This window comes from Fulmarus glacialis, unplaced genomic scaffold, assembly GCF_000690835.1.
Source record: "Fulmarus glacialis isolate BGI_N327 unplaced genomic scaffold, ASM69083v1 scaffold4322, whole genome shotgun sequence".
Taxonomy (NCBI): domain Eukaryota; kingdom Metazoa; phylum Chordata; class Aves; order Procellariiformes; family Procellariidae; genus Fulmarus; species Fulmarus glacialis.
The window spans coordinates 1-24,427 of NW_009199615.1; the positions used below are offsets into that span (position 1 = coordinate 1).

The 24,427-nt window shown below is 45.4% G+C and overlaps 1 protein-coding gene across 1 annotated transcript; it reads right to left on the bottom strand.

Moving 5' to 3' along the window:
- Window positions 1–6,741: 6,741 nt before the first annotated feature.
- On the bottom strand, window positions 6,742–24,023 carry LOC104073501 (butyrophilin subfamily 1 member A1-like; the record flags this gene model as incomplete). The annotated part of the gene is made up of 10 exons (XM_009573306.1): window positions 6,742–7,268; window positions 8,740–8,760; window positions 9,746–9,766; window positions 10,160–10,180; window positions 13,200–13,220; window positions 13,369–13,422; window positions 14,988–15,248; window positions 15,896–16,159; window positions 17,539–17,880; window positions 23,862–24,023. Coding segments are annotated over 10 exons (1,694 nt in total), but the record flags the coding sequence as incomplete, so codon positions are not given.
- Between the last annotated feature and the right edge of the window lie 404 nt (window positions 24,024–24,427).

The following is a 24,427-nucleotide window of genomic DNA, read 5'->3' on the forward strand; positions in this document are numbered from 1 at the left end:
TGATTCTATGATTCTATGATTCTACAGTTTAAGCAAAATTTAAGCAAACAGTGTCCAGGCTCCCATGGTAGCTGACAGAAATCTAGTCAATACAGACAGTTGAACCTCAAGTGCTGTTCAGAGCACACCTAAGAGTCATTTCAGTTGCCCACAGATAGAGGTCTGCCTCTAAGGCCACTTCAGGTGTTTTATGGGATGCAGACTTGTTCGGGGGCTGGAGACTATGACACTGTACTTGTTATGCTCCATAAAAGTGCTTATCTCTATCTTTCCACTGAATCCTGATCTTCTAATCATATAAATACATTTTCTCTGTGTCTTGGCAGCTCCATACAGAAGCCTGCCTTTGAGATCTCCTGTTACTGGAGTAATTGGAAGAGATATTCTCTTGCCCTGCCTGTTCTCCACTAATTTTACTGGAAATTTTGTAGTGCAGTGGAATTTGCTTCACTCTTCAGAATTAATCCACAAGGTTTTCTGTAATGGGAGAATCAAGTCAGAAATAAGAGGTGGGAGGTATAATGGCCGAACAGAACTGTCTCCTGTTGAACTGAATCATGGGAACTTGTCTCTAGTGCTGAAAAATGTCACGTACACTGACAAAGGAGAATACGTCTGCAGCCTGGACTCTGAGAGCTGGCGTGATGAAACTGTGGTGGAGCTGGATGTGACAGGTCAGTGAAATGTTTTCTGCGTTCGTGTGAACTGTGTCTTGCCTGAGTGTGGGACCCTTGAAGGACCAGACACAAGGCAAGCAACACTAGAACCGCTGGGAGCAGAACAGTTAGAAAAAAGAATTAATTTTGTACTGGTCTGGGACATAAACACCTTCAGCTGCTCAGTGCCTACAAGGCATCCATGAAGGCTGATTTGCAGAGTAGGTTTACATGTCATTGCTGCATTCACCTGCTACTCATTACTGAACTGTTTTTGGTCTGATCAGCCTTGTCTTACCGTATAGCTCAGTGGATCAGGCTCGGTATTCTGCACTTAGCTCCGCTGCACAGTATAGACATGCCTTGTGCCCGTTTTTTGAGCCCACTCATTGTCCCTATCTTGTCAAACTCAGACATTTCTAAGGGCTGCAGCCCAGAAGCCTCCAGCTTTTGGAGGTCACTTAGGAAAGAAAGTCCTCTCCCCAGACTGAGTGACTCAGATGCCCTCTCTAGCCTTTTTGAACAGCTCGTCTAAATGTTGCTGTCTTCAAACAGACCAGTTCCACATCCTTCCTCCGAACAACCCAATCATCAGCTTCATTGGTGAAGATGTCATTCTGCCTTGCCGATTGTCACTCACTGTTTTTCCCAGGAGCATCACGGTTCAGTGGGTTGCTCTACAGCCTTTCAGAACACCGAAGGAGATCTCCTATAATGAAGCAGTCAAAGATAGCTGGCTAGAGGAGCGAAGCTGGGGAGGCACAGAGCTCTTCCTCAGCCAGTGGAGCACAGGCAACTTGTCCCTAAAACTGAAGAACGTCCAGGTCCCTGACAAAGGGAAATACATTTGCAGTGTAACAGCAGGAACGTGGCATGATCAGGTGGCCATTGAACTGGAAGTGACAGGTCAGTGTCATCTCTTCTTTCATCAGGAGTGCAAGGGTTGGCAGAGAGGCCCATGGCTGATGGACTGGCAGCGGGAGGGGATTTTGAGGGGGAAAAGGTATCACTCAAAGATGCTGCTTACCGAGTTAGACACTTTAAGGCAAGTGTGTTGCTATGACGTGGCTGGGAGAACAATTATCTCTGCTCATTCAGAGCTACATTGCCCTTGGTTACACACTGGTTAAGAATGATAGCTGCAAATAGGATGAGGATACCAACATGGAGGAGTAGGAAGGCCAGGGTACTTAACTACATATACTACACCAGTCTTGTAGTAAGAGCATGCCCATAGGCAGTTTCCATGAACCAGCTGTCAGGAAGTGCAAATTTAGTTAAACAACTTTGTTACCTGAAGATTTATATACTTTCCAAAGAGGAATGTAACTACATGGTATTGGCCAAGATTCAAACCCACATATTGGATTGGCAAGGGAGACAACTGAGGTCTCTTTGACTAGAATCCAAGTCCTGACAATAACCAAAGCCCTGCAAGGTGACATTGCCACTTCTCTTATGGTAATGTGTTTGTACTCTCAGAACCTGAGACTTTTCTAAGCATGAAATAAATTCGCTCCCTGTACAGCTTCATGTATTCCTCAGGATCACTGTGGCTTGACAGGTCTCATTTTATATTTTGTGTGCAGTTGCTATTCCAAGCGTTCTCACTTCCACGTATGTTGTTGGAGCTGTTGGAAATGATGTGCTCTTGGACTGCAGGCTGCCAGCCCCTGGCATTCTGGCAAATATTTCTACTGAATGGGTTTTTTCCAGACCCTCAGAACTGATACGAATCATCTCCTACAATAGAAGCACTGGGAAAAAGATTCAAAACAAAAGGTACTGGGGTCAAAAAGATCTTCTTCAATGGGTACCAAGCAGAGGGGTCTTTTCTTTACTGCTAAAAAACATCCAAGTCTCTGATGCTGGAATTTATATCTGTCTGGTGTCTTCTGGGAAAAGACGACATGAGGAAGCCTTTGAACTGGATGTGATATGAAATTGTCTTTTTTAGTTCTCATTGCTTAGTTCTTCCATTTCAAATAAACTTTCATGTTCCTCATCTGCAGAAAATAGAAGATGTAAAGGCTGTTGCTTGCTTCTGCCTGACCTCTAGCTAGCCACAGAGCTAACAGTTAACATTCCTGTTTGTTTCCCATGGATGTTATTATTACCTTCTTTGAAATACCAAGTTATTTGCTATAGTTTAATACCTTCAGAGGCAACTCGGTTAAGATCAACAACTTGCTGTTTTAAGTGTTGATTTCAATTTGGTACATCCTGTTTTTCTTTTCCAAGCAGATATCACTTTATCCCTGCCCGTGACAGGTGGGGTTGGAAACAGGCGGTCTTCAAGGTCCCTTCCAACTCAAACCATTCTATGTTCTGTATGTCCTGTGTTCTATGTTCTAAGACGAGATATCCTCAGCTTTCCTAGATTCGAATGCACAAAAGAAGCACCCTCAAGTTAGGATATGTAACTGAATCAGTTTTGAGGGTCATTGCCACCTTCCTTATGGTTACAGGAAAGGACCATTGAACAGTAAAAAAACCTCTGAAAAGTAGAGAACAGCCAAGACCAGAAGTAAATACCCACCAAGAGAAGAAGAGTGTTGAGGAAGAGGAGAAAAGGTTTTCTTTAGGGATGCCTGCAGTGTCAATCAAACTAGAAATTCTCTGCACAAGCTCACTTGTTTATACCCTGAGCTGAGTAAAATGTATCCATATCAACACTAAACAGTATCTGAGCACAGTCAACATGAGAGTTCACTGAAAGGTCTGTTTAGATTAACTTTGTGGGTGGTGACTGCTTTAAGTCATTCATTATTTTGCTTACATGTTATTGGGACAATGGACAGAGCTGAAGTGGTCTGCGAAGTCATGGGAACCCACGTTAACAGGGCTACATAGCTCTTGTGCACAGGTATAATTTGTGTCTTCTCCATTTCCAGTGTCTCTGTTCACTTTGTCCTTGTTTTGGCTGGGATAGAGTTTGGATTTGTGATGAAAACAGGGTTGATAATGCAGGGATGTCTTAGTTATTGCTGAGCAGTGCTTACACAACTGGGGGTGCACAAGAAGCTCGGAGGGGACACAGCTGGGACAACTGACCCCAACTGACTAAAGGGATATCCCACAACGTATGACATCATGCTCAGCATATAAATCTGGGGAAGAGTAAGGAAGGGGGGGACGTTGGGAATTATGGCGTTTGTCTTCCCAAGTAACCGTTACACTTGATGGAGCCCTGCTTTCCTGGAGATGGCTGAACACCTGTCTGCTGATGGGAAGTAGAGAATAAATTCCTTATTTTGCTTTGCTTGTGTGTGTGGCTTTTGCTTTACCTATTAAACTATCTTTATCTCAACCCATGAGTTTTCTCACTTTTACCCTCCCGATTCTCTCTCCCATCCCACCCTGGAGGAGTGAGCAAGCGGCTGTGCAGTGCTGAACTACCTACTGGGGTTAAACCATGACACTCAGCTATCTCATTAATATTTTTCTTTGAAACATCTGGATGTAGCAGGGAGGGACAGAATGTTTTTTAAATATGCTTCTGAAGAGAGAGAAGCCTTTCCAAGGCACAATTGATAGTGTTAGGCTATTCGCTTGTTCTGAATGACCCCTGGACACATCTATGTGTAGACTTCAGGAACATATAACATTAAGGAGCTGAGGAAGATTGGTTTTATCAGGCTATGATGAGGCTGCTATCTCCGTCTGTTATCTCAGGCTGCTGTGTCCCTCTTCGGGATGAGATAAGGCACCGTATGTGATCTCAAACACAAGAATTTGATGCCTCACTTTAGGCAGATAAAGTCAGTCAGGAATCACTCCCTACTCTCAGTTGACTGTGTTGAGCATGAGCAGAATTTAGCTTCCTAACCTACAGGCATTTCAGATGTCCTAGAGAGCTGGAAATGCCTATTCAGGCCTGACATACGATACAGGACCAATGGAGACCTCTCCCCTTCTGGCGTGGCAGCTGCAGGCCAGCCAGATGTACACCACCATCTACAAAATCACGGAATACTTCATGGGGGCTTACTAGAAGGGCAGTTCAGAGGACTCAGATTTGCTGCTAATTCAGTACAGCCCCAGAGCAATCTAGTCTGTGTTTGTGTGGGGGACTGGAGCAGAGTGCTCCAGAGACCTCTTCTAAGCTAATTTACTCTGTGGCTCCATGAATCAGGTAGCTTTGGTTTTAGCAGAATCTGGCCCACTGTATTTGCTGTTTCTGAGGTGGATTAAGATACATTGTCATGGGAAGAAGAGCAGTGTAACCTGTCACTACAGACGACTACATCACTGGAGAAGCGGCAGGCTGCCGTTGTAAATCTTATTTGTAAACAGGATTCTAGAAAGGATCTTGGAAACTACAGCTGTGTCTGACTCCCATCCCTAACAATGTTATGGAGTTTATGATAAAGAATGAGAAGTTGGAGGCATTCTCATAACTAGAGAGATGAGTGAAGACTCAGCCTAGCTGGGCTATCAGGTTGCTTTTCCTCAGTTCTGCCATGGGTTTCGAGTGATTTGTCTGTTGGTTCAAGGGCATTAGCATGTTCTGTGTTCCTTAGACAACAGTCTCCATATTGGTCATCTGGATTTTATGTCCAATGGGTATTTTGTGTGTCAAAGCTCGGTTCTGCTCAGGAGGAACAAAACTACAGACTTACTTCAGCTAAAAACAGATTTGCAGGGAACAATGCCAGAGGGACCCAAAAGGACATGGGTCTTCCATGAGTCTTGTGTCACCTCTGCCAGTCTCAGATATATTGACAGGTCTGAACTGGCACTAGACATCTATGTTTAGGCAACTTAATTGCAACTTTGAACTCCATTAACTATAATTAAACATAGATACCTAGTTCATATGTGGACACCTACATTTAGATCTTTGTCTCAGACTGAATCTCACGTGATGAAAAGACTGTAGACTTGTATCATGAGACATTTGTGTAAAGAGACAGTGGAGATGTAATATTAATGCAATTCCAATCCTGGTTAAAAATTGACTCAAAATTTACTAGTGACGCTCATTAAAAGACAAGGTGGTTATTGAATCAGGCTCCACTGAGGTCTACACCCTCTGTATGAATGTAGCTATAACCCTGAGGTCACCGATGCAAAAACGAAGGAATAAATTATCTTCCACCCCCATGATGCACAGACAAAAGCTGGTAAGCTTAAATTCCATGGAAAAAAAGGACTGTTCACAGAAAATAACCATGACAGCCTGGAAACAAGGATCCTTCAGCGTCCGCTGTCATTTTTGTCTCAGAAGGTCTCCAGCTTCAGAAAGGTGCACGTCTCCCACAAGCCTGGTGCTGTGTGACCAGCCCCATGTGTTGGATACCCTAAAGAATCTCAAAGAGAAACGGGTGTCTATGTTCAGGCAACTAAATAGCATTTTACCTGGCAAAAGGTTAGGATTCAGAAGATCCTGACGAGCAGACGGCTCTGTCATGGCTATTTATGCACTAGAAGAGCATATTACTCTACCAGAAGGGTTCAAAGCCTGACAGAGAGATGTAGCACTGTATTAAGTCGATTTATGTTGCTCTCAGACTCTTCTTCAAGCACAGATGGCATGTTCTAGAGCCAAGAAGTGAAGCGTAGACACATTACTGTGTTTTAAATTACTCTGTTTTAAAACTTTTTTTTTCCTTTTCCTCCAAAATTCTGAGAATTCCATCCTTTACGGGGTGCTGTGCATTTGTTGGGGTGTGTGTATTTGAACGCATGATGTGAAGTTGGGTGTTGTACGTAAGTACAAAGTACACAGTGCAGCAGTCCAGAACAAAACACCAGAGAATGATGATCACTGAAATGCATTGTAAGGACTGAAATTATTTTCAGAAAAAAGACTTTACAGAAATTGTTCTTGAGATAATCGTATCATTTATCAAATCATGGCATGGGACAGCTCACTTCTGCATGCATGCTGCAAGCATTGGACAAAATGCATACAGAAAAGGCTGGGGAAAAGGAAAATATTTTAAGCTAAGGTATTAAAATATGCATAATACAGAATGTGATCGAGGATGTGTAATACATAAATTGCAATTAAGAATTAAATTTGTCTAAGAAAATAATATGATCTTTCATGTCACAACAAAATTACCATATGAAAAAAAACTTATTCCTCTTTAAATAAGCAAATTCTCATGGTTGATTCTTTGTGTGAATTTTTAAAGAATGGATAAACTTCTTCTGAGAATGCACAGTCTTTAAATGTGAACATCACAGACATGTCAGTAACATTGAAAAAAGTCAAAATTTTCTCTTCACAATTAAGGTACACTCCGACTTTCATGGGATTTTTCTGCACCGCTAACCGTGTCCATGGATCAGTTCTTGCCCAGTAATCGTTAAAACTTAAGCCCAGAGCCCAGAATCCTTCTTTAGGTGACAGAGATATTATTCCTTTCCTTGGAGCGGATTTTCTGGCTACTCCCAGGTCCCAGTCATCACTTTTTTCAACGTCCACCTCCCAGTAATGCTTCCCAGAGGAGAAACCTTCTGAGCCCAGCACACAGACAGATGAATCAAAACTCCCTTCATTTTGAGTCACTTTCTGGGCCTGTGATTTATACGTAAAACTCTTCTTGTCCACAGCAATAGACAAGTTTGGATGGGCTGTGTCCCCATCAACCTTGATGTCATCTACAACAAATAGATATTAAGGGCTTTATAAACACTCCTCTAAAGCAAATATGCAAGAAGAGAAGGACTGTACTGTACTGCATTTCATTCTGAAAATCTCCCTACAACTAGTCTAGAAAGACCTCTAAGCCTGGAGTGAAGAAGGACTGCACTCAGACATATAAATTACGCTTTGACTTCCAAATATTTCACTGCCAAGTGAAATATCGCCATATCACTGGAATAAAAAGTATTTGTAGACTCACAATCCAGTCCATGCTCAGCACCACTTCTGTAGTATTCACAGATTTCAAGCCATTGAGTACAGGCATAAGTAAATACATTATTTTACCTGTGTTGCCATGAGCCCTTCTCCATTCTGAAAGCAAATAAGGGGGAAAAAAGAAAAAAAGGGGAAAAAAAAAAAGGTAAGAAAAACCAAACTACAAACATTGACTGAAAAAATTTTCCAACTCCAAATTGGGGAATCTCAGACTGAGTCTAAGGTTAAACTATGCAGGTCAACTGATACTCAAATTCCCTCTTGCTCTCTCAAGCTCTGTGATTATTTGTGAGGTCTGAAGAAGGATCTGAAGCTGGACTGAGTTTCCTGCGTGGGAACTACTTTCTCTCTCAGGTCCCAATTTGCTGCCTTGCCAGTGTTTTACATGGATGCCCCACCAGCCACACTCCACATTTCAAACCATGTGAGATTCCTGGTAAGCACCCCAGCATTTCCGGGGACACGGAAAGAGACGGTCCCTTTTGTGACACTCAGGGAAATAAATTTCAGCCACATTTCGTGAATTTCTCAGGCAGGTATGGATATAAAGGAATAGGTTGGGTGAATTTTCACTAATTCTCTGAAGGGAGGAGGGAGTGCACTTTCCGGTGAGTTTCTGGTTCCATGCAACCATGACAGCTTTGTGCAATAGTGGCTGGGCAGGAAGGATAGTGGAGAAGATGTGGCAGGCAGAGATACTACTATACAAACCAAGCTGCTGAGAAGTCAAATCAGACGAGTCAATATTAAATATTTGCCAGGGCAGAATCAGCTGACCTTGTGCTTTTATGTGTGAGAGATGAAAAGATGACCCAGTAGGACAGGATCATGAAGTCCTGAGATGTGAGCTTAAGGGATTAGCTCAAAGGTAGGCATCTGTATGTGAAAAATGTCAAGTTTTCGATGAATGTCTGAGCACGTGTAGATGAGGCGCTTAGGGACATGGTTTAGTGGGCATGGTGGTGTTGGGTTAACGGTTGGACTTGATGATCTTAGAGGTGTTTTCCAACCTTAATGATTCTATGATTCTATGTGAACAGACAGGTGTGAGATGTGCACCTGAAACTGCACGCAGGAAAGGCTTTGAAGCCCTAGTCCAAGTTACAATCTCTAAATTCATTGTCCTGTAAAACAAGAACCAACCCTTCCTCTCTTCAGACTTTCCCTTTCACTAGGTTTAAGGGACTTAAGAGACAATAATGACCTTACCGATTTCTTTCCTCTGGTCCACTGCAAACAAGATAAATGCAGAAAAAGAAAATATTGCTATGGGTTAGACATCAGTACTTGGTAGCACTACAGGATGACTCTGGATACAGATAACTCTATTAATACCAAAGTTCAGCTGCATCCTGAAATGCTGTATTTTAACCCACTATCTGAAGTCACCATAGGTTTCCATGCACTCAGATCTACATGACATTCACAGTCATTCTTAAATGGGCTCTTGTTCTTCCCATGCATACAAGGAGGACCTTTTCCAGCTAGAAAGGCTGAAAGGCACAAGTGATATAAGGTAATCTTTTGCACATCAGAGGGCAACAGACAGAAAAGTATAGCCAGGTCATTAAAGCTGGAGGTGACTAGAGGACATGGGAAGAATACAGCATTTATGACAAGGACCATTTGAGCTACTGTGAGTTATTCCCATGGATTAGGTTTGGCTTCATTATGGAAACAGCTTCCTGATGATTCAGGTGACATATTTCCATGGAACTTGGACAGCAAAGTATTTACAACTTTCAATGACAATCAACATGAAAGCATGTAGGCAACCAGAAAGACTCACCATCCTTTGCATGCAGTTTCTCTGCCAAGTCACGGAGGGCAGCAAGAGAAGAAGACACCAAGTCAGGGCAAGAACAACCTACAAACCAGTCCACTCTGGGAATTCTGCCCAAGGAGGTGACAAAAAAAACTGGTATGGTGGATGAGTCATGTTCCTTGGAGCTGCATCTCATGTGCTTCTGACCCTGGCAGGAAGCTCTTCAATACCCCATCATCACCCACTTTCCCACCAGGCCCCAGGGTTGGTGGCCGAGTCTCTCCAGCCCATGAGCCCCATCACGGCCTTCCCTCAACATACCCTTCCCTCATTCTCCTACCAACACCAAAGCCTCCACCAGCCAGAACACCACAAGCAACACCCTATGAAGACCCCTAAACCTCACAATTAGCTGGCATGCACAGCCTCCAGGGAGACAGTGACACTCACCAATCTCCTTCTTCTGGTTCTCTGCAAGAGAGGGGGAACACCTTGCTTAGCACCCTGACTCAAAGGAACACGGGAGCACCCCAGTCACAAGAACATCCCACCAGCCCTTCCGAATGCATGCCGGGTGAGGAGAACAGCCAAGGACCCCAGGAATAGGACAACCTTGGCAAAGTCAACTCTCCATTACTGAGCTCACACCAGGGGCAGGCAAGGACTCTAACCCTGAACATCCACACTTACTAATCTGCCTCCAAAAGCCAGTCCATTCTGGCATTGTTCTCCCCAGGGAGGGATGAAAAACTCCTCTGGCACGGTGGATGGCTCACGCTCTTGTGGGGTGAGGGGTGACTTGCCCTCCACTGCATCCCACGATCAGCTTGCACACAGGGCCCCCAGGGAGACAGCGACACTCACCAATCTCCTTCTGCTGGTTCTCTGCAATAAGAAAGGGGGAAGGGAGAATACCTTGCTTAGCACCCCGACGACTCCAAGGCAGACAGGGGGAAAAGCCTGGGTCTCATTTGGCAAGGCAGACTCATCCCCCACCAGCACCCGTCCCCAGCCAGGGCTCCCCCAAGCACAAAGCCATGGTGTCAGAGCACTGCACACAGTTCCCCTTCTCAGCACCCCTTCCTGCCCCACCTCGTGGCTGGAGCTCCTCTGCAAATGAGAGGTGTGGAGAAGGGGGAGCAATCAGGGCTACCCAGGCAGGAGCTGCCAGCAGTGGGGACAAGGGCTCCCTTGGCTCTGGGCACAGCTGCATCAGGCACCCGCAGTCGTTGAGACCCACTGCCCTCGCTCCCGCTCCCCATGCCTCATGTCAATGCCCCTGCCTGGCACACACAGCCTGCATGGCTGCTTTCTCCACCGGCATCACTGCCACATGCCCTTGTTGGCATGTCAGGTGTCGAGGGACGTGGCACCTCCCCTTGGCCAGCACCCAGCAAGCCAGAAACTGGAGTTCCCCCACCACAACCTCCCTTTTGGCCCTTTCTTTTTGGCTCACGCAGGGAATTAAGCCTGGCAGACTGTGGCGGTGCATTCCCCACTCCCCCTCCTGGGCCACTCCACGATCTCAGAAACTCCCATTAAACCTTGGCCTTGGTGTAATGAATCAGGCAGTGAAGCGTCCCTTTACCGTATCAGGAACTCTTGCATAGCAGAGGTTGGGGAATGTACTGATCATACCAGAAACTTCCACTGCCTGGCCCAAGTGGAGGATGAGAGTGGGGATAATTGTCATCCCCTGGTACCTTTCTCTGAGTCGTAGCTCAAGTGGAACAGTACCATTGTTACTGAAACCTTGAGAGTTTTGACGGATGACTAAAGTCAATCATCTTGTGACCCTATAAACAGTGGTCCCAAGTGCAGCCCTTTGAGCTCTCCTGGACCGCAGTGGGCTGCGCCCAGCATCTCCCTCTGGGTGGAATGCTTCTCAGAGTTCGCGAACTCTCAAGTTTGCGATATTCTGACGATCATCGCTGACTGGCACGGGACCTGGGCTGCAACACTTCTTGGCCAAAACACTCCTCGAGGCTCAACCCTTCGCCCGTTGAGAAATGCCAAGACATTTGATATTTCACTGAACTAGAGGGGAATTTTTAACAGGTATACCTTTGTATATTTATCTATTTTTTGTGTCTCTGTCTGTGTGTGTGTGTGTGTGAATTGATGGAGGTACCCCCTAGCAAATACAGTCTGCTAAAATCTTATGATCTATCTTAAGATTGGGAATGAACCTTAGACTACTGCTAAATACATATAATCCTTTAGACATAAACTGTTGACCAAGTCTGGGTCTAGGGGTGGATTCAGCCGGGTCTTCTCTAAACCTTGTGGCACACTTAACTCTTTCATCCTCGGCCTCTGTATAAATCATTCCAACTCATTTCGAACACGATAGCCTCGTTTTGGCTGGGATAGAGATAATTCTCCCTTGGCTCTGGGCACAGCTGCATCCAGCCCCTGTGCTAGGTTGAGAACCACTGCCCTCACTCCTGCTCCCCATACCTCACGTCAATGCCCCTGCCTGCCACACACAGCCTGCATGGCTGCCATCTTCAGTAGCATCACAACCACATGCCCTCATTGGCATGTCAGGTGCTGAGGGACACGACACCTCCCCCTCGACCAGCAAACCAGAAGCTGGAGTTCCCCCATCATAAGCTCCCTGTGCCTTCTTTCTGGGAATTAATCCTGACACACAGGGAATTAATCCTGACAGTTTCCTACTTGCCAGGGGACGGTATTTTGAAAGTGACCTCTAAACCATTCATTTGTGACACAGTTTCCTACTTGCCAGGGGACGGTATTCCCTTTCCGCAGGGATGAATTCTCTCTCTTGGGCCACCACTTCTCCCCTTGACTGAATAGCAAAGAACACAGAGCCTTCACAACGGAGCCCAGTCAGCAACAGGGCCCCCCAGTCACGAGAACATCCCACCAGCCCTGCCAAATGCACGCTAGGCTAGGAGATCAGCCAGGGACCCCGGGAATAGGACCACCCTGGCACAGTCAGCTCTTCACTAATGAGCTCGCCCCATGGGCAGGCAAGGACACTAATCCCCAAACCCCCACACCTACCATTTTGCCTCTGAAAGGGTGCTGAATGGCAAAGACGCCGTAAATAATAACTCCACAGCAGCTATTGGACAAACTCCCCCACAAAAAGGAAGCGTCAAAACCAAGTCCACAACTGGCCATGGGGCGCTGCCTTGGCAAAGCCCAAGCCAGGGAGCACCAACTGCCATGTCGAGCCTTGGGCACTGCAGGGTCTCTTGACGTGGCACTCAGGGGGCAGTTGGCATTGCTGGAGCATCCCTCCTCACCCGCCCCAAGGCCTCTGTCCCAGCAGGAAAGGCACGTGAGCAAGCAGAAAGACTCACCATTCCTTGCACGCAGTTCCTCTGCCGAGTCACCGTGGTCACAGGAGAAGAAGACATCAAGTCAGGGCAAGACCCACAAGGTCCTTGCAAGCCGGGCCACTCTGGAACTCTCCACCGCACCCCAGGGAGGGATGAAAAACTCCTCTGGTGTGGTGGATGGTGCACGTTCCTTGGAGCTATTCATCACGTGGCTCTGACTGGGATTGTTGCCACCAACCACAAACACCCACTTCCCTACCAGAACCCAGCGCTGCGCAGGGACCTAGGCTTTCCACCCCATCAGCCACACTGTGGTCTTCCCTCAACATCTCCTTCCCTCATGCTCCTGCCTACAGCAAAGCCTCCACCAGCCTGGCCACCACCAGCCACCTGCCATGGCAACCCAAATCTCACTCGTTGCAAGGGCCGTGGCTGCCACTAGAGGCCCTTTCAGCCCTCCTGAATGCACGCTGGCCTAGGAGAAGAGCCAAGGACCGAGGAATAGGACCACCCTGGCACCGTCAAATCTCCACTAATGAGCTTGCACCATGGGCACGCAAAGACACTAAAACCTGAACATCCACACTTACCAATCTGCCTCTGAAGGTATGCTGGAAGACAAGAGACCATAAATAGTAACTACACAGTAGCTCTTGGGACACCCCCTACAAAAAGGAAGAGTCAAAAGCCAGCTCACAACTGGCCCTGGGGATGGTTCTTCACTGTCAAGAAGGACTGGGTAATGGGGAAATAGCTTACCTGGCAAAATGATGAGTAGAAGGAAATAGATGATCCAGGACAAGTTACTCTTTTCTGAAAAATGGAGAAAAAGCAACAAAAGAAGTGCATCAATTTTCTTGCAGTATAGCACACACATACACAGAGTGGCCACGGGGTCACAGAATCTGCACTATTTGGACATGGTTGGCAGAAGAACACTTTCAGCCAAAAATCATTCTTCTGGAAATATGACAAGGAACACAAGAAGTCTAAAAGAAAGCTGAAAAGAGACACAGATAGTTGCATTTTAAATTCACTGCCTTGTGTTCAGGAATTTTCCACATACACACACTCAAAATCAGATTTGAGATAAAATGGGAAGTATGATTTTTTTTTCCTTGGTAAGTTTTTTATTATTTTTAGTCTTTGCAGTTGGTCTTTATTTTTATTCAAGAGGCCACTATCTCTGAAGCGAGCAATATTGTTCTAAGTGATACCATGAAAATACTTTAAGACGAGTTGACCTTCGAACCTTTCACTGAGAAGACATTTCAGAGGAAAGCTCAGGCTTAGCCTTGCTGCTCAACACCACCTTTCAGGCAGAATAACCCTCTAATAGCCTAATGCCAAAGTTTTTCCTTACTGGTACAAACCTCAGCAGCTGACAGTCTGAAGATCTGCCAGAAAAACTTCTCTGCCAGCATTGAAAAATCGAGGTTCACGTTGGGGAACAGGCTAGTGTGCACTTAGCTCAGGAGCCCACTGTCTTCCTGGCTTTGTTGGGGTCAGCAGATGCTCTTTCCATTTCAGCCACAGTCCTGATAGTGGGATGCTGTGATTCATTGACTTCCTCAAAGTATTGAGCAATAGACTCCTCTAAGGCAAAATTTCATTCCCTAACTATTGTACCCGTTAGTCCTTATAGTATGAAATCGTTATCAACTTTCTTTAGATATAGTGTGTACATTGTATACTGAACAGTCATGCTAAAGTAAGCATGACTGAAGCCCAGCTCATTGGAAGGAGGAGGACAGCCCCACCTGGAGATAAGGACCTTTGTTTCTCAGAATCTTAAAGCTGTCCACGAAGGATAAATGTTACCCCTGCACTACCGAGATAACGCCGGCATCCCAGCCCCTCTAACAGCTCTGTGAAGCCCTCCCATTGTCTGGTGTCATAGGTAAGTAACTGTAGCAAGACTGACTCCAGGGACATCTAGATCAAGAAAGAAGCAGGTGGATGATGACACCGTGGAATTATCATTGCTTTGCAAACAGTAGTGTGTGTGTATTAAGTAGCGATTAGTCAAATCATATTGTAACCGAACGCTTGAAAGGTATAAGAACCATGTGTAAGACCACATTCAGGTTTCCCAATTTGGCTGGGACACCTCATGCACATGAATGAAAGAATTACTCTTGCAACTCTATAATTTGCGTCCTAGCCTCTCTTCTCGGTCAGCACAGACCAGTTGCGAATTTTCGTGAATCCCAGATGGATTCAACTATTGAGTGTTGTGGGAAACTAAGTGAAATAATTCACAGCACTAGGCCCAGCCTTCCCATTAGTGGAGGATGATGCATCTGAGCGAAAAGAGAGTAGCTTTGCTTGCTCAGAGAATGCCAAAGTACCTGATATAAGTCTTAATTGCTGCATACCTGACTGTTGAGAAATCTGCGGACTGTGTTCCCTATCAGTGGTCACAAAAGAAGGTGGTGGTTGTCCACAGGGTATCTCAATGGAGCTTTCTATTGCAAAAATATTGTCCATCTCCTGTAGAATGCTTGTCTGGGCCAGTGAAGATAGATCTTCTCCTTGGTGATTAACCCACATCACTTTGAGCTTTCCATAGGAACCTCTTATTTTGCCCTTGTATGTACAAGTACTTGACTGTGGCATAATAATTTCATTCATGGAACCTGTAACAGAGGCAATTTAACATCACCACATCTGGCACAACACAGAAAAACCAAGTACGCCACGAAAGAGATCTCACAGAACACCTACATTTTTGTTGTTTTTTCATCTCTAATCAAAACCATCTGGCTTTTGAGCATTTCATTTTTGATAATTCCACACTTGAAAGAGTTGTATGAGCTTTCAGTTTGTAAGAGTGAAACTGCTGAAATAAATGAAAACAGACAGGACTGTGTAAAAGAAGCTCTTCCCAAACTGTAAGTGATACAGCCTGTCACTTCAGGTGAGAAGATAAAAAACAGAAGTGATGCTAAAGAGATAACAATACTGAGGTTCGGACTGTTGAGGGAAAGCTATGAGCCCCTTAAGCTATGGCTGAACTTGGCTCAAAGAGGCAGAGCAGTGAGAAGAACACTCTCAGCATTTTCCTGGGTCATCGTTTCATGGTGGCATCCCCTGAAGATGCCACAAGGCCAACCCAAACCTCCATCACCCAACAGCAAGGATTTCTCCTGAAGGGTTAGATTCTGCAGGATGCTTGGGGCTTCAGGGAAGGTGCCAAGACCTGTCCAATTTCAGGTCTTCTAGCAATAATGGAGGGATCTGATTCCCCTAACAAAGCAGATGCAGGTGTAAAAATGTGACCTACCTGATCGGCTTATCTTGGATTTGACGAGTTTGATTACACACACCACATCTACATTATCACAAGGCACTGTGATGATGCTTTGCACTGTGAAATGGTCTCTCTCGCTCCAGCTTACATTGGTCTTGGCCTCAACATTTACTGTGTCTTCTCCATAGTTCATCCAAATGACTTCAGGCTTTGGGTACCATTGTTTTGACTTACATGTGTAGCGACACATACTCTCCTCTTGCAGATCCCTGTCCAAAGTTGGCTTATCCCCAATTGCTGTAACAGAGTTAGGGCAATTAGGATGAAAGAAAGTTAGAGTTACTGCAAAACAACAACAACAACAACAACAACAAACAACAACAACAAAACCCAACAAAACCCAGAAAGCTTCAGTATGTTGCTCTAAAAATTCATAGCTCATAAAAAGAACCACACCTGGTCAGATCAAAAGGGCCATTTACCTGGACTCCAACAATGGTGAGCACTAGGGCATCTTACCACAGAGATATAGTGAACCCCAGTCAGCCCGGATGGTCAAAGGTCAGGAAGAGCATCTAGGAATTTGCAAATAGATGAACACTCTCCATGTGACTGACGGGTATATGATACAGATCCATAAAAAAGGAAGGGTGTGGAGAGGAAGAAGAGCAAGGAATTGTTCCCTGTCTTGTCCAACACCAAAACAGGAGGCAACAAGTCAGCCTAGCACATGGTAGGTTCAAAAGAAAATAAATGAAAAGGGCCTTCAAACATGCCGTTGATCTGTGGAATAGACTGATGCCAGATTTGTGGATACTAGATGTTTCCATGCATTCAAACTAAGCTCCAGAGTGTGACTTGTTCAACAGGTCAGATCTGATAAGGTGCTTTTGGGAAGTGCTTTCAGGTTTGCATTTGGGACAGGTCTTCTGAGACGGGGGATTTCTAATGAGGAGGGGCCTTTACCATATCATTATGTGTACTGCATATCAGTGAATACCCTCCCTAATAGCTCTGAGTAGTTGTCTTTTCATTTTATAAAGCAAAACAGCCCCAACTGGAGAGGTTGAACATTCATAATCTCAGAAGAGAAAACAACTATAGGCTGTTTATATAGGGATATTCAGCACCTATATAGGGATTTATATGCGGATATTCAGCATCTTAATGCAGTTCCCCATTGCACTATTTTCCTACCTGATAAACCACATGCCGGGTCCCCCTCAGTGCCCAGCTTTTAGACATTCAGGACTGAAGCAAGACTTTCCAGCTACTTCCTGCGTCTTTGCTTATTTCCCCATTTCTCCAAGTCATGGTTAAACGTGATGGAGTCCTGCTTTCCAGGAGGTGGCTAAACACCTGCCCGCTGATGGGAAGTAGTGAATGACTTCCTCATTTTGCTTTGATTGTGTGCACAGCTTTTGCTTTACCTATTAAACTGTCTTTATCTCAACCCATGAGTTTTCTCACTTTTACCCTTCCGATTCTCTCCTCCATCCCACCGGGGCAGGGAGCGAACAAGCAGCTGTGTGATGCTTAGCTGCCTACTGGGGTTAAAGCACAACAAGGTGTCAGCTGTCCAGTAAGGAATAGGCAGAGCCATAGAGTCACAATGGGAACTGAACTCTGCATGGTCATAGAGGGTCGCATTTCACTGTGAAAATCTCCCTGCTTACCTGTAACATCAAGGTGAGTCGTAGCCTCCTGTGTGACAACACTGCTGTTCACAGCACAAATGTATGTCCCCTCATCGGCTACTTGCACTTGCCGGATAACCAGAAGAAATGCTCTTCTCTGCCAGTGTCCTACAATCCTCCACTGTTCTTCATCCTGGCACTGCTCCACCACCCCACCGACGCTGGAGGAAGAGCACAGTGGAGCATCCCTCCCCTTTTCCATTTTGTACCAAAGCACGCTCGTGTTAGAAGGGACACTGTCTGTCAGCTGGCAGGACAGAGTCACTTGCTCTCCAACAAGGACAGCCGATGGTTCGATGCTGATGGTGATAGGCACTTCACCTGCAAGGAAGAGTGGGAGCAAACGCATTGGTTTTCCCCACATCTTTCCATAGAGGGAAGAAAGCCACATGTGTTAGCTGAATCCAAAACAGAAAGTTGAGCTCTAGGTTAGAGTCTTATAGTCCCTTACAATAGTGAGGACAGGGTCTCGAGTCATTGCTACCACCTCCTCCAGGCACAGACATGCTTTACAGTTACCAAATTTCCTGGTTTTATATATGTCAGTTGTGTTACATACTCATGGGTATTGTGGGTAGCGATTTATTCAGGAAGACAATAGGTACACTGGTGCAGGGACAGCAAACCAAGCTCACCGAGCTAGGAGCGAGTTACCACACATGAGGTAGAAGGATCTGTGCAATGATCAGCACACTCGGCAAATTTACAACCTGCAAAGCAATCTGCACAGGCTCTTGCTCGCTACAGGCACTGGCTTTGTGAACCAGGAGAGACTGAACATGCCTCCCTCATGTAAGAAAATTACTACACCTACGCCACTTCACTGAAATAGCTGACACCCCAGAGAGGGACTGGGGTGTCTGACATCATCAAGATGGCTGACGTTATCCCAAACTTGGACTCGGAGGTGTCAGACACCACATAGGATCTACAGTGCCTTTATTCCTTTAGGGACTGTGAACAGAAGTGTAGGCATGGTATCTTAGGATAACTGGCTAGCTGGATACAGTACGGAGTTTCTTACCTGTAAGCCACTTTCCAATTAAAACACATGTTGGAAGAGCAAAGAACAGAACTAATACGAGTTTCCTTTCTGAGCACTTATTCCATAAATCCTCCAAAAATGTCATGTGGGTCAAGTCAAATTCCTTCTATTCCCCTGGGAAATGGATGATGTCCTGTGAAAATGAGAAAGAATTTCTGAGAGGAATGAAACAGGAGGGAATGAATCTTGCTAAAGACAGGAACACAAAGGCAGCACCTGGCTCTGCCTGCTGTGTTCAGATCCTGTGGCACTGTGTCATGTTGGTGGGGTCACCCACAGCTCCTGGCTCCTTTCTCTGAGGCAAATCTGCCCATTCCTCTTCCCTGACTGTCCCTATTCTTGGGCACAGGAACATCTGACTTCAAACTGATTTGGATGGCAGGCCAGAAGTCCAGGATGCCCACTGCCAGCCCTGTACGCATATTACTAGGCTCTCATGCAATGAATGGGCTGCATCACATGCTCTTGTTGGACGTGTCTAGGAAACTGGACTGTGCTTCATACTTCCCTGCCTACTTTGATTCTGCAGCAGTGTGTCGCTTGGTACAGGAGGCTCTGGGTAAGAACACTGTCCTGGACGAGGATGTGACAGAGAATCACAGAAAATCCTGCTTTTGCTTCATTACAGACGAGCGGCTGTGGTCCTCCATGCATAAATGAGAGAGAATGGGAGTGACTGCCTGGTCTGGTTCTCCCATAGTCTACTTGGAAACTTTTCCAGAGTCCCATCTCAGAAGGCTTGAGAAAAGCAATATATTCCCCAGAAGTGCAATGCTGTATCTCATCTGTGCCCGGTCAATTGTGACTTTACTCCCACCAGCCACTCTCTTCTGTCTTTCACAATCCTCACACACTCATCAAGTCCAACCATCAACTCAACACTAAACCATGTCCCTAAGCGCCTTATCTACACGTCTTTTAAATACTTCCAGGGATGGGGCCTCCACCACTTCCCTGGGCAGCCTGTTCCAAGGCCTGACCACTCTTTCAGTAAAGAAATATTTCCTAATGTCCAGTCTAAACCTCCCCTGGTGCAACTTGAGGCCATTTCCTCTCGTCCTATCCCTTGTTACTTGGGAGAAGAGACCAACCCCCACCTCGCTACAACCTCCTTTCAGGTAGTTGTAGAGTGCGATGAGGTCTCCCCTCAGCCTCCTCTTCTCCAGACTAAACAGTCCCTGTTCCCTCAGCCGCTCCTCATAAGACTGGTGCTCCAGGCCCTTCACCAGCTTCGTTGCCCTTCTCTGGACACGCTCCAACACCTCAATATCCTTCTTATAGTGAGGGGCCAATCAACCAGCACACCCTATTCCCTATCTCTATGGCTGCCTTATCTTGCACCTGCAATCTGTCTTAACTTCCAGCAAACTTGTACTCTGTCCTCTCTTAGCAGAAAATGTTGGTAAACTGCTGAAGGGCAGAAAAAGAGCTGTTCGGTAGGGCAATAAAACTGGAGGAACTGTTAGTGCTGTAAGGAAGCACTTGGGAAGTACACCATGACTTGCAAGGGTCTAGCATTTACTCTAAATGCAGAGTGTAAAAGGGAGGCAATGCAAGCACAGTGCAGGAAAACACCACACCACACTAATCACCTGAAAGGCAGGTTAGAGGACAATAAGGCATCCCCAGGGAAGCCTCCTGGCTTTGCTTTACTGAACCCCAGAGTCACGCTGAGTTGCTTGGCACAAAAGCTCGGCTACATATAAAAATGCACAATTACCCACATTCTGAGTACCGATTGGCATTTACAACATCTTTTCATAATAGTCTGTTTGAAGGACAGAGTATTAACATTTATGTCTCAACCATTCAACATTTTGAATGAATGAAAACAGCAAAACGTATATCTGGCTGCCACTGTTTCATATATGTTTGCGGTCTTCTTTCACAATCCTTAATTCCCTGCTATGCTAAATATTTATACCTATATTACAAAGATCATTTTAATAGATATTTACCATTCCAAAGCAGAGAATGTTACATTTTCAATGAACCACATCAGAAGTACATTATATATCAACAAAGTATTAGTTCAATGAGATAAAGTAATTAAAACTACATTACAAATCTCAGAACAGTACTGATTAACTAATATACTGAGAGGTTTAGTTATTAAAATATTCCTTCCTGAATAATGCTAAGATATCCTCCACTGTATTCCTTCTCATTCATTAATCCTCAGATATCACTTGTGAAGTAGTAAATAGAATATACCTGCCCCAAAAGACATCTAGAATATATTCTTATTCTTTTGCTATTTTCATTGTGCGTCCTTTCTAGCATCAAAAAAGTCATGTGCTCTTACCTGTTGGAAGGAGTGTCTTGGCTAGAGATTTTAAAAAATACAGGAAGGAACAAGATGACTCAAGTTACCACTGAAGTAGGAGGAGCAATTCTGCACTAATGGGATAATGATAAGCAATGCTTTTCATCTGTTGGTGAAAAATAAAATCAAGAAGTCTGATAGAAGTCGTCTTTTTTATTTATAGGTATTTATAGGTAAATACAGGGGACTAATTTTCTGGAGGTATTGGGTGTCTTGGCCAGGTTTTGGTAGCAGGGGGGCTGCAGGGGTGGCCTCTGTAGAAAAAAGTGAGGGACTGCCCCCATGTCGGTGTTGCAGACGAGTGATTTAGATTGCTTAAAGAATCACCATCAAAGGTATTAGCAAAAGCGGTTTTAATATGATGTTGTAAAAGTGCGACTTAACAAAGTTCGATGGCAACTCGGACACTCTATTAATTACTGCATGGAAGAAATGTACAAAGGAAAATCGAGTTACACTCGAGTTGGAATGATTCACAGAGAGACCGGGGATACAAAAGGGTAAGGAGGACCCTTCCATTGAGTCACAAGGTTCAGAGTGGACCCCCTTGCTTTCTAAACTCCTTCTCAGAGAGGAGTCTAGGTGCAGCTAGGTCCAAACCTAGTCTCGGACTTGGTCAATGGTTTATGTCTAAGGGATTATACATGTAAAATCTATGTAATGTTTCACTAGCATGCAATCAAAGTTACCAAGGCAAAATCAAAGTTACCATTCTACAAGGTTATGCATGATATCGGTCACTTACCAAAGATCTGCCATTGGTGAAAGGTCTCTCTGCCTTGAGGAGCAACCTTGAGAGGTGTCCCAGCTCAAGGGGAGATGACCGCCATGCAGCCATGCTGCCTAGCAGGGAGAGCTCAAAGAAGGCTCGCCTAGGCTGTCATATTTATGGAATAAAGTGGTTGGCTTGTAGTCAAATTACATGCGATGGGAAAGGAACACATGAGACTCCTTGTACCTTGATAAATGAGTTTTGGAAAAGCCACCTGCTATTCATCTGTTAATCTCATGATCAGTATTCCAAGCTCATATGCACTCTATTTCTTTGTGCGTTTTCAGAGGACAGATTGAAACTAGAGGAGTTCATGGCCCAGCTACAGCTCAGGCTTTTACCTCTTCCAGAGCCTGCACCAAACCACCGCCAGTTTGGTTAAGGTGTCGAGTGCATCCATCACAGTCGGACACAGTTGATTCAAGCCAGCTGCAGAATGGACCCACCCCAAAGCAAAGCTGAGCCAATTAGTGAAGCTGGGGGCACCTCTTAGAAGACATGTTTATGATGGGGCAAAATGCAGCACAAAGGTAAGGGAAAAATGTGAGAGAAACAACCCTCCTGACACCAAGGTCAGCGAAGGAGGGGGAGGAGGTGCTCCAGGTGCCAGAGCAGAAATTCACCTGCAGCCTGAGCAGAGGACCACAGTGGAGCAGGTACCCACACTGCAGGCCCTGGAGATCCCTATACTGCAGCAAGTGGGTATTCCCTGAAGGAAACTACAGCCCGTGGAGAGCCCATGTGGGAGCAGGTTTATCCTGAAGGACTGCAGCCCACAGAGAGCCCATGCTAGAGCAGGGGAAAAGTGTGAGGAGAAAGGTCTGGCAGAGAGGAACCGTTATGGATTGACCATGACACCCCGTTCTCCATCCTTCTACGCCACTCAGGGGTGGGGGGAGGTAGAGGAGTCAGGAGTAAAGGAGTGAAGTTGAGCCTTGGAAAAAGGAGCATGGGGGGAAGGTGGTTTAGATTTTGTCTCTGTTTCTCACTATCCAAACCGATTCTAACTAGCAGTAAATTAAATTAATTTTCCCCAAGCTGAGTCTGTTTTTCTCATGGTGGTATCAGACTTGACCATCTGGTGAAGGACGCTGAAAGGATGAAAAAGACCAGGAGTCGGGTTCTTCCATGGATTTTTGAGACTCCTTTGACTAGCAATTGTATAAAGACCCATGCGTGGAGGGATGCATCTGTTACTGTTTTCCATGAGTCTGCTCCATGCCATCCACCCAGATCAAAGAGTTTGTGGGGTATAAGAGTTTTGCTACACATTACAGGCTGCCCTTTTCTCATAATCAGCTGTCTGGTCTTCCCAATCATGCAAAAGTTTGCCTACATCCTGCCATCACACTGATAATGACATGGTATGCCATGGATTAAAACCACTCTGTATTCCCTAAGCTCATTTCACTGTTTAAATCTGTTCATCACACTTCCATTCTTGGACCAATCTTTTGCACTCTGTTCATAGAATCATAGAATCGTAGAATCATTAAGGTTGGAAAAGACCTCTAGGATCATCAAGTCCAACCATCAACCCCACACCACCATGTCCTCTAAACCATGTCCCTAAGCGCCTCATCTACATGTCTTTTAAATACTTCCAGGGATGGGGACTCCACCACTTCCCTGGGCAGCCTGTTCCAAGGCCTGACCACTCTTTCAGTAAAGACATTTTTCCTGATGTCCAATCTAAACCTCTCTTGGCGCAACTTGAGGCCATTTCCTCTCGTCCTATCATAGTTACTTGGGTTCAGGAAGGGAATACATCCATTGGACATCTGAATCCCATTGGGCAGGCTCCTTGCTGCTCCATTGGAAAACCAGGATGCACTGGACAAAGGTAATAACCTTAAGGTGACCAACTCAGCTGAAGATTTCTACTGGACAGACACTTACACTGAATAAAGCCTAAGTTAAAGGCACCTAACTCAAAGCAACTCTACATCACTCTACATTCTGAACAGTATCCCTTCATTTATATAACAACCCCTTTGGGTCTTCTGAAAAGTTCATAACCATTCTGCTCTGTCACTCCTTTTTCCTCATACTTTTCTCCTGCTCCAGCATGGGTCCTCTCCATGGGCTACAGGCCTTCAGGATCAATCTGCTCTAGCATGGGTCCTCCACGGGCTGCAGTTCCTGTCAGGAGAACCTACTCCAGGGTGGGGTGTCCACAAGCTGCAGACCTTCAAGATCAACCTGCTCCAGCGTGGGCTCTCCATGGACCGGCAGCTCCTTCAGGGAATATCCACCTGCTCCAGGGTTGGGTTCTCCATGGGCTGCAGTGAATACCTGGTTCAGGGTGATGTCTCCACAGACTGCAGGGAAATACCTGCTCCATCATGGATTCTTCCAAAATTTCCATGGGCTGCAGGGGAGTCTCTGCTCTGGAGCCCAGAACCCTCTTCTTACAGATGCCACCTCTGCAGGTTCCTTGCCTCCAGCTACCAAAACTTTGCCATGTAAACCCAATACAATTTCTAACTGGAATTTGACCATTTTGACACAAGTAGCTCTGAATATTTTTTATTACAAATAGTTCAGAGACTGAAAAAAAGTTTTACTCTCCCCTCAACCTGTCAAAGTTTAACGAAGACAGGTGTGAAAACATGAAATAAAATGAAAAGAAAGTGCAGATGGTATGAAGACCAGTTTACGTACAATTTATTATAAAGGTTTTGTGTAATGTTTTCATGTTTCATGAGACCTTCAGGCATTTAGT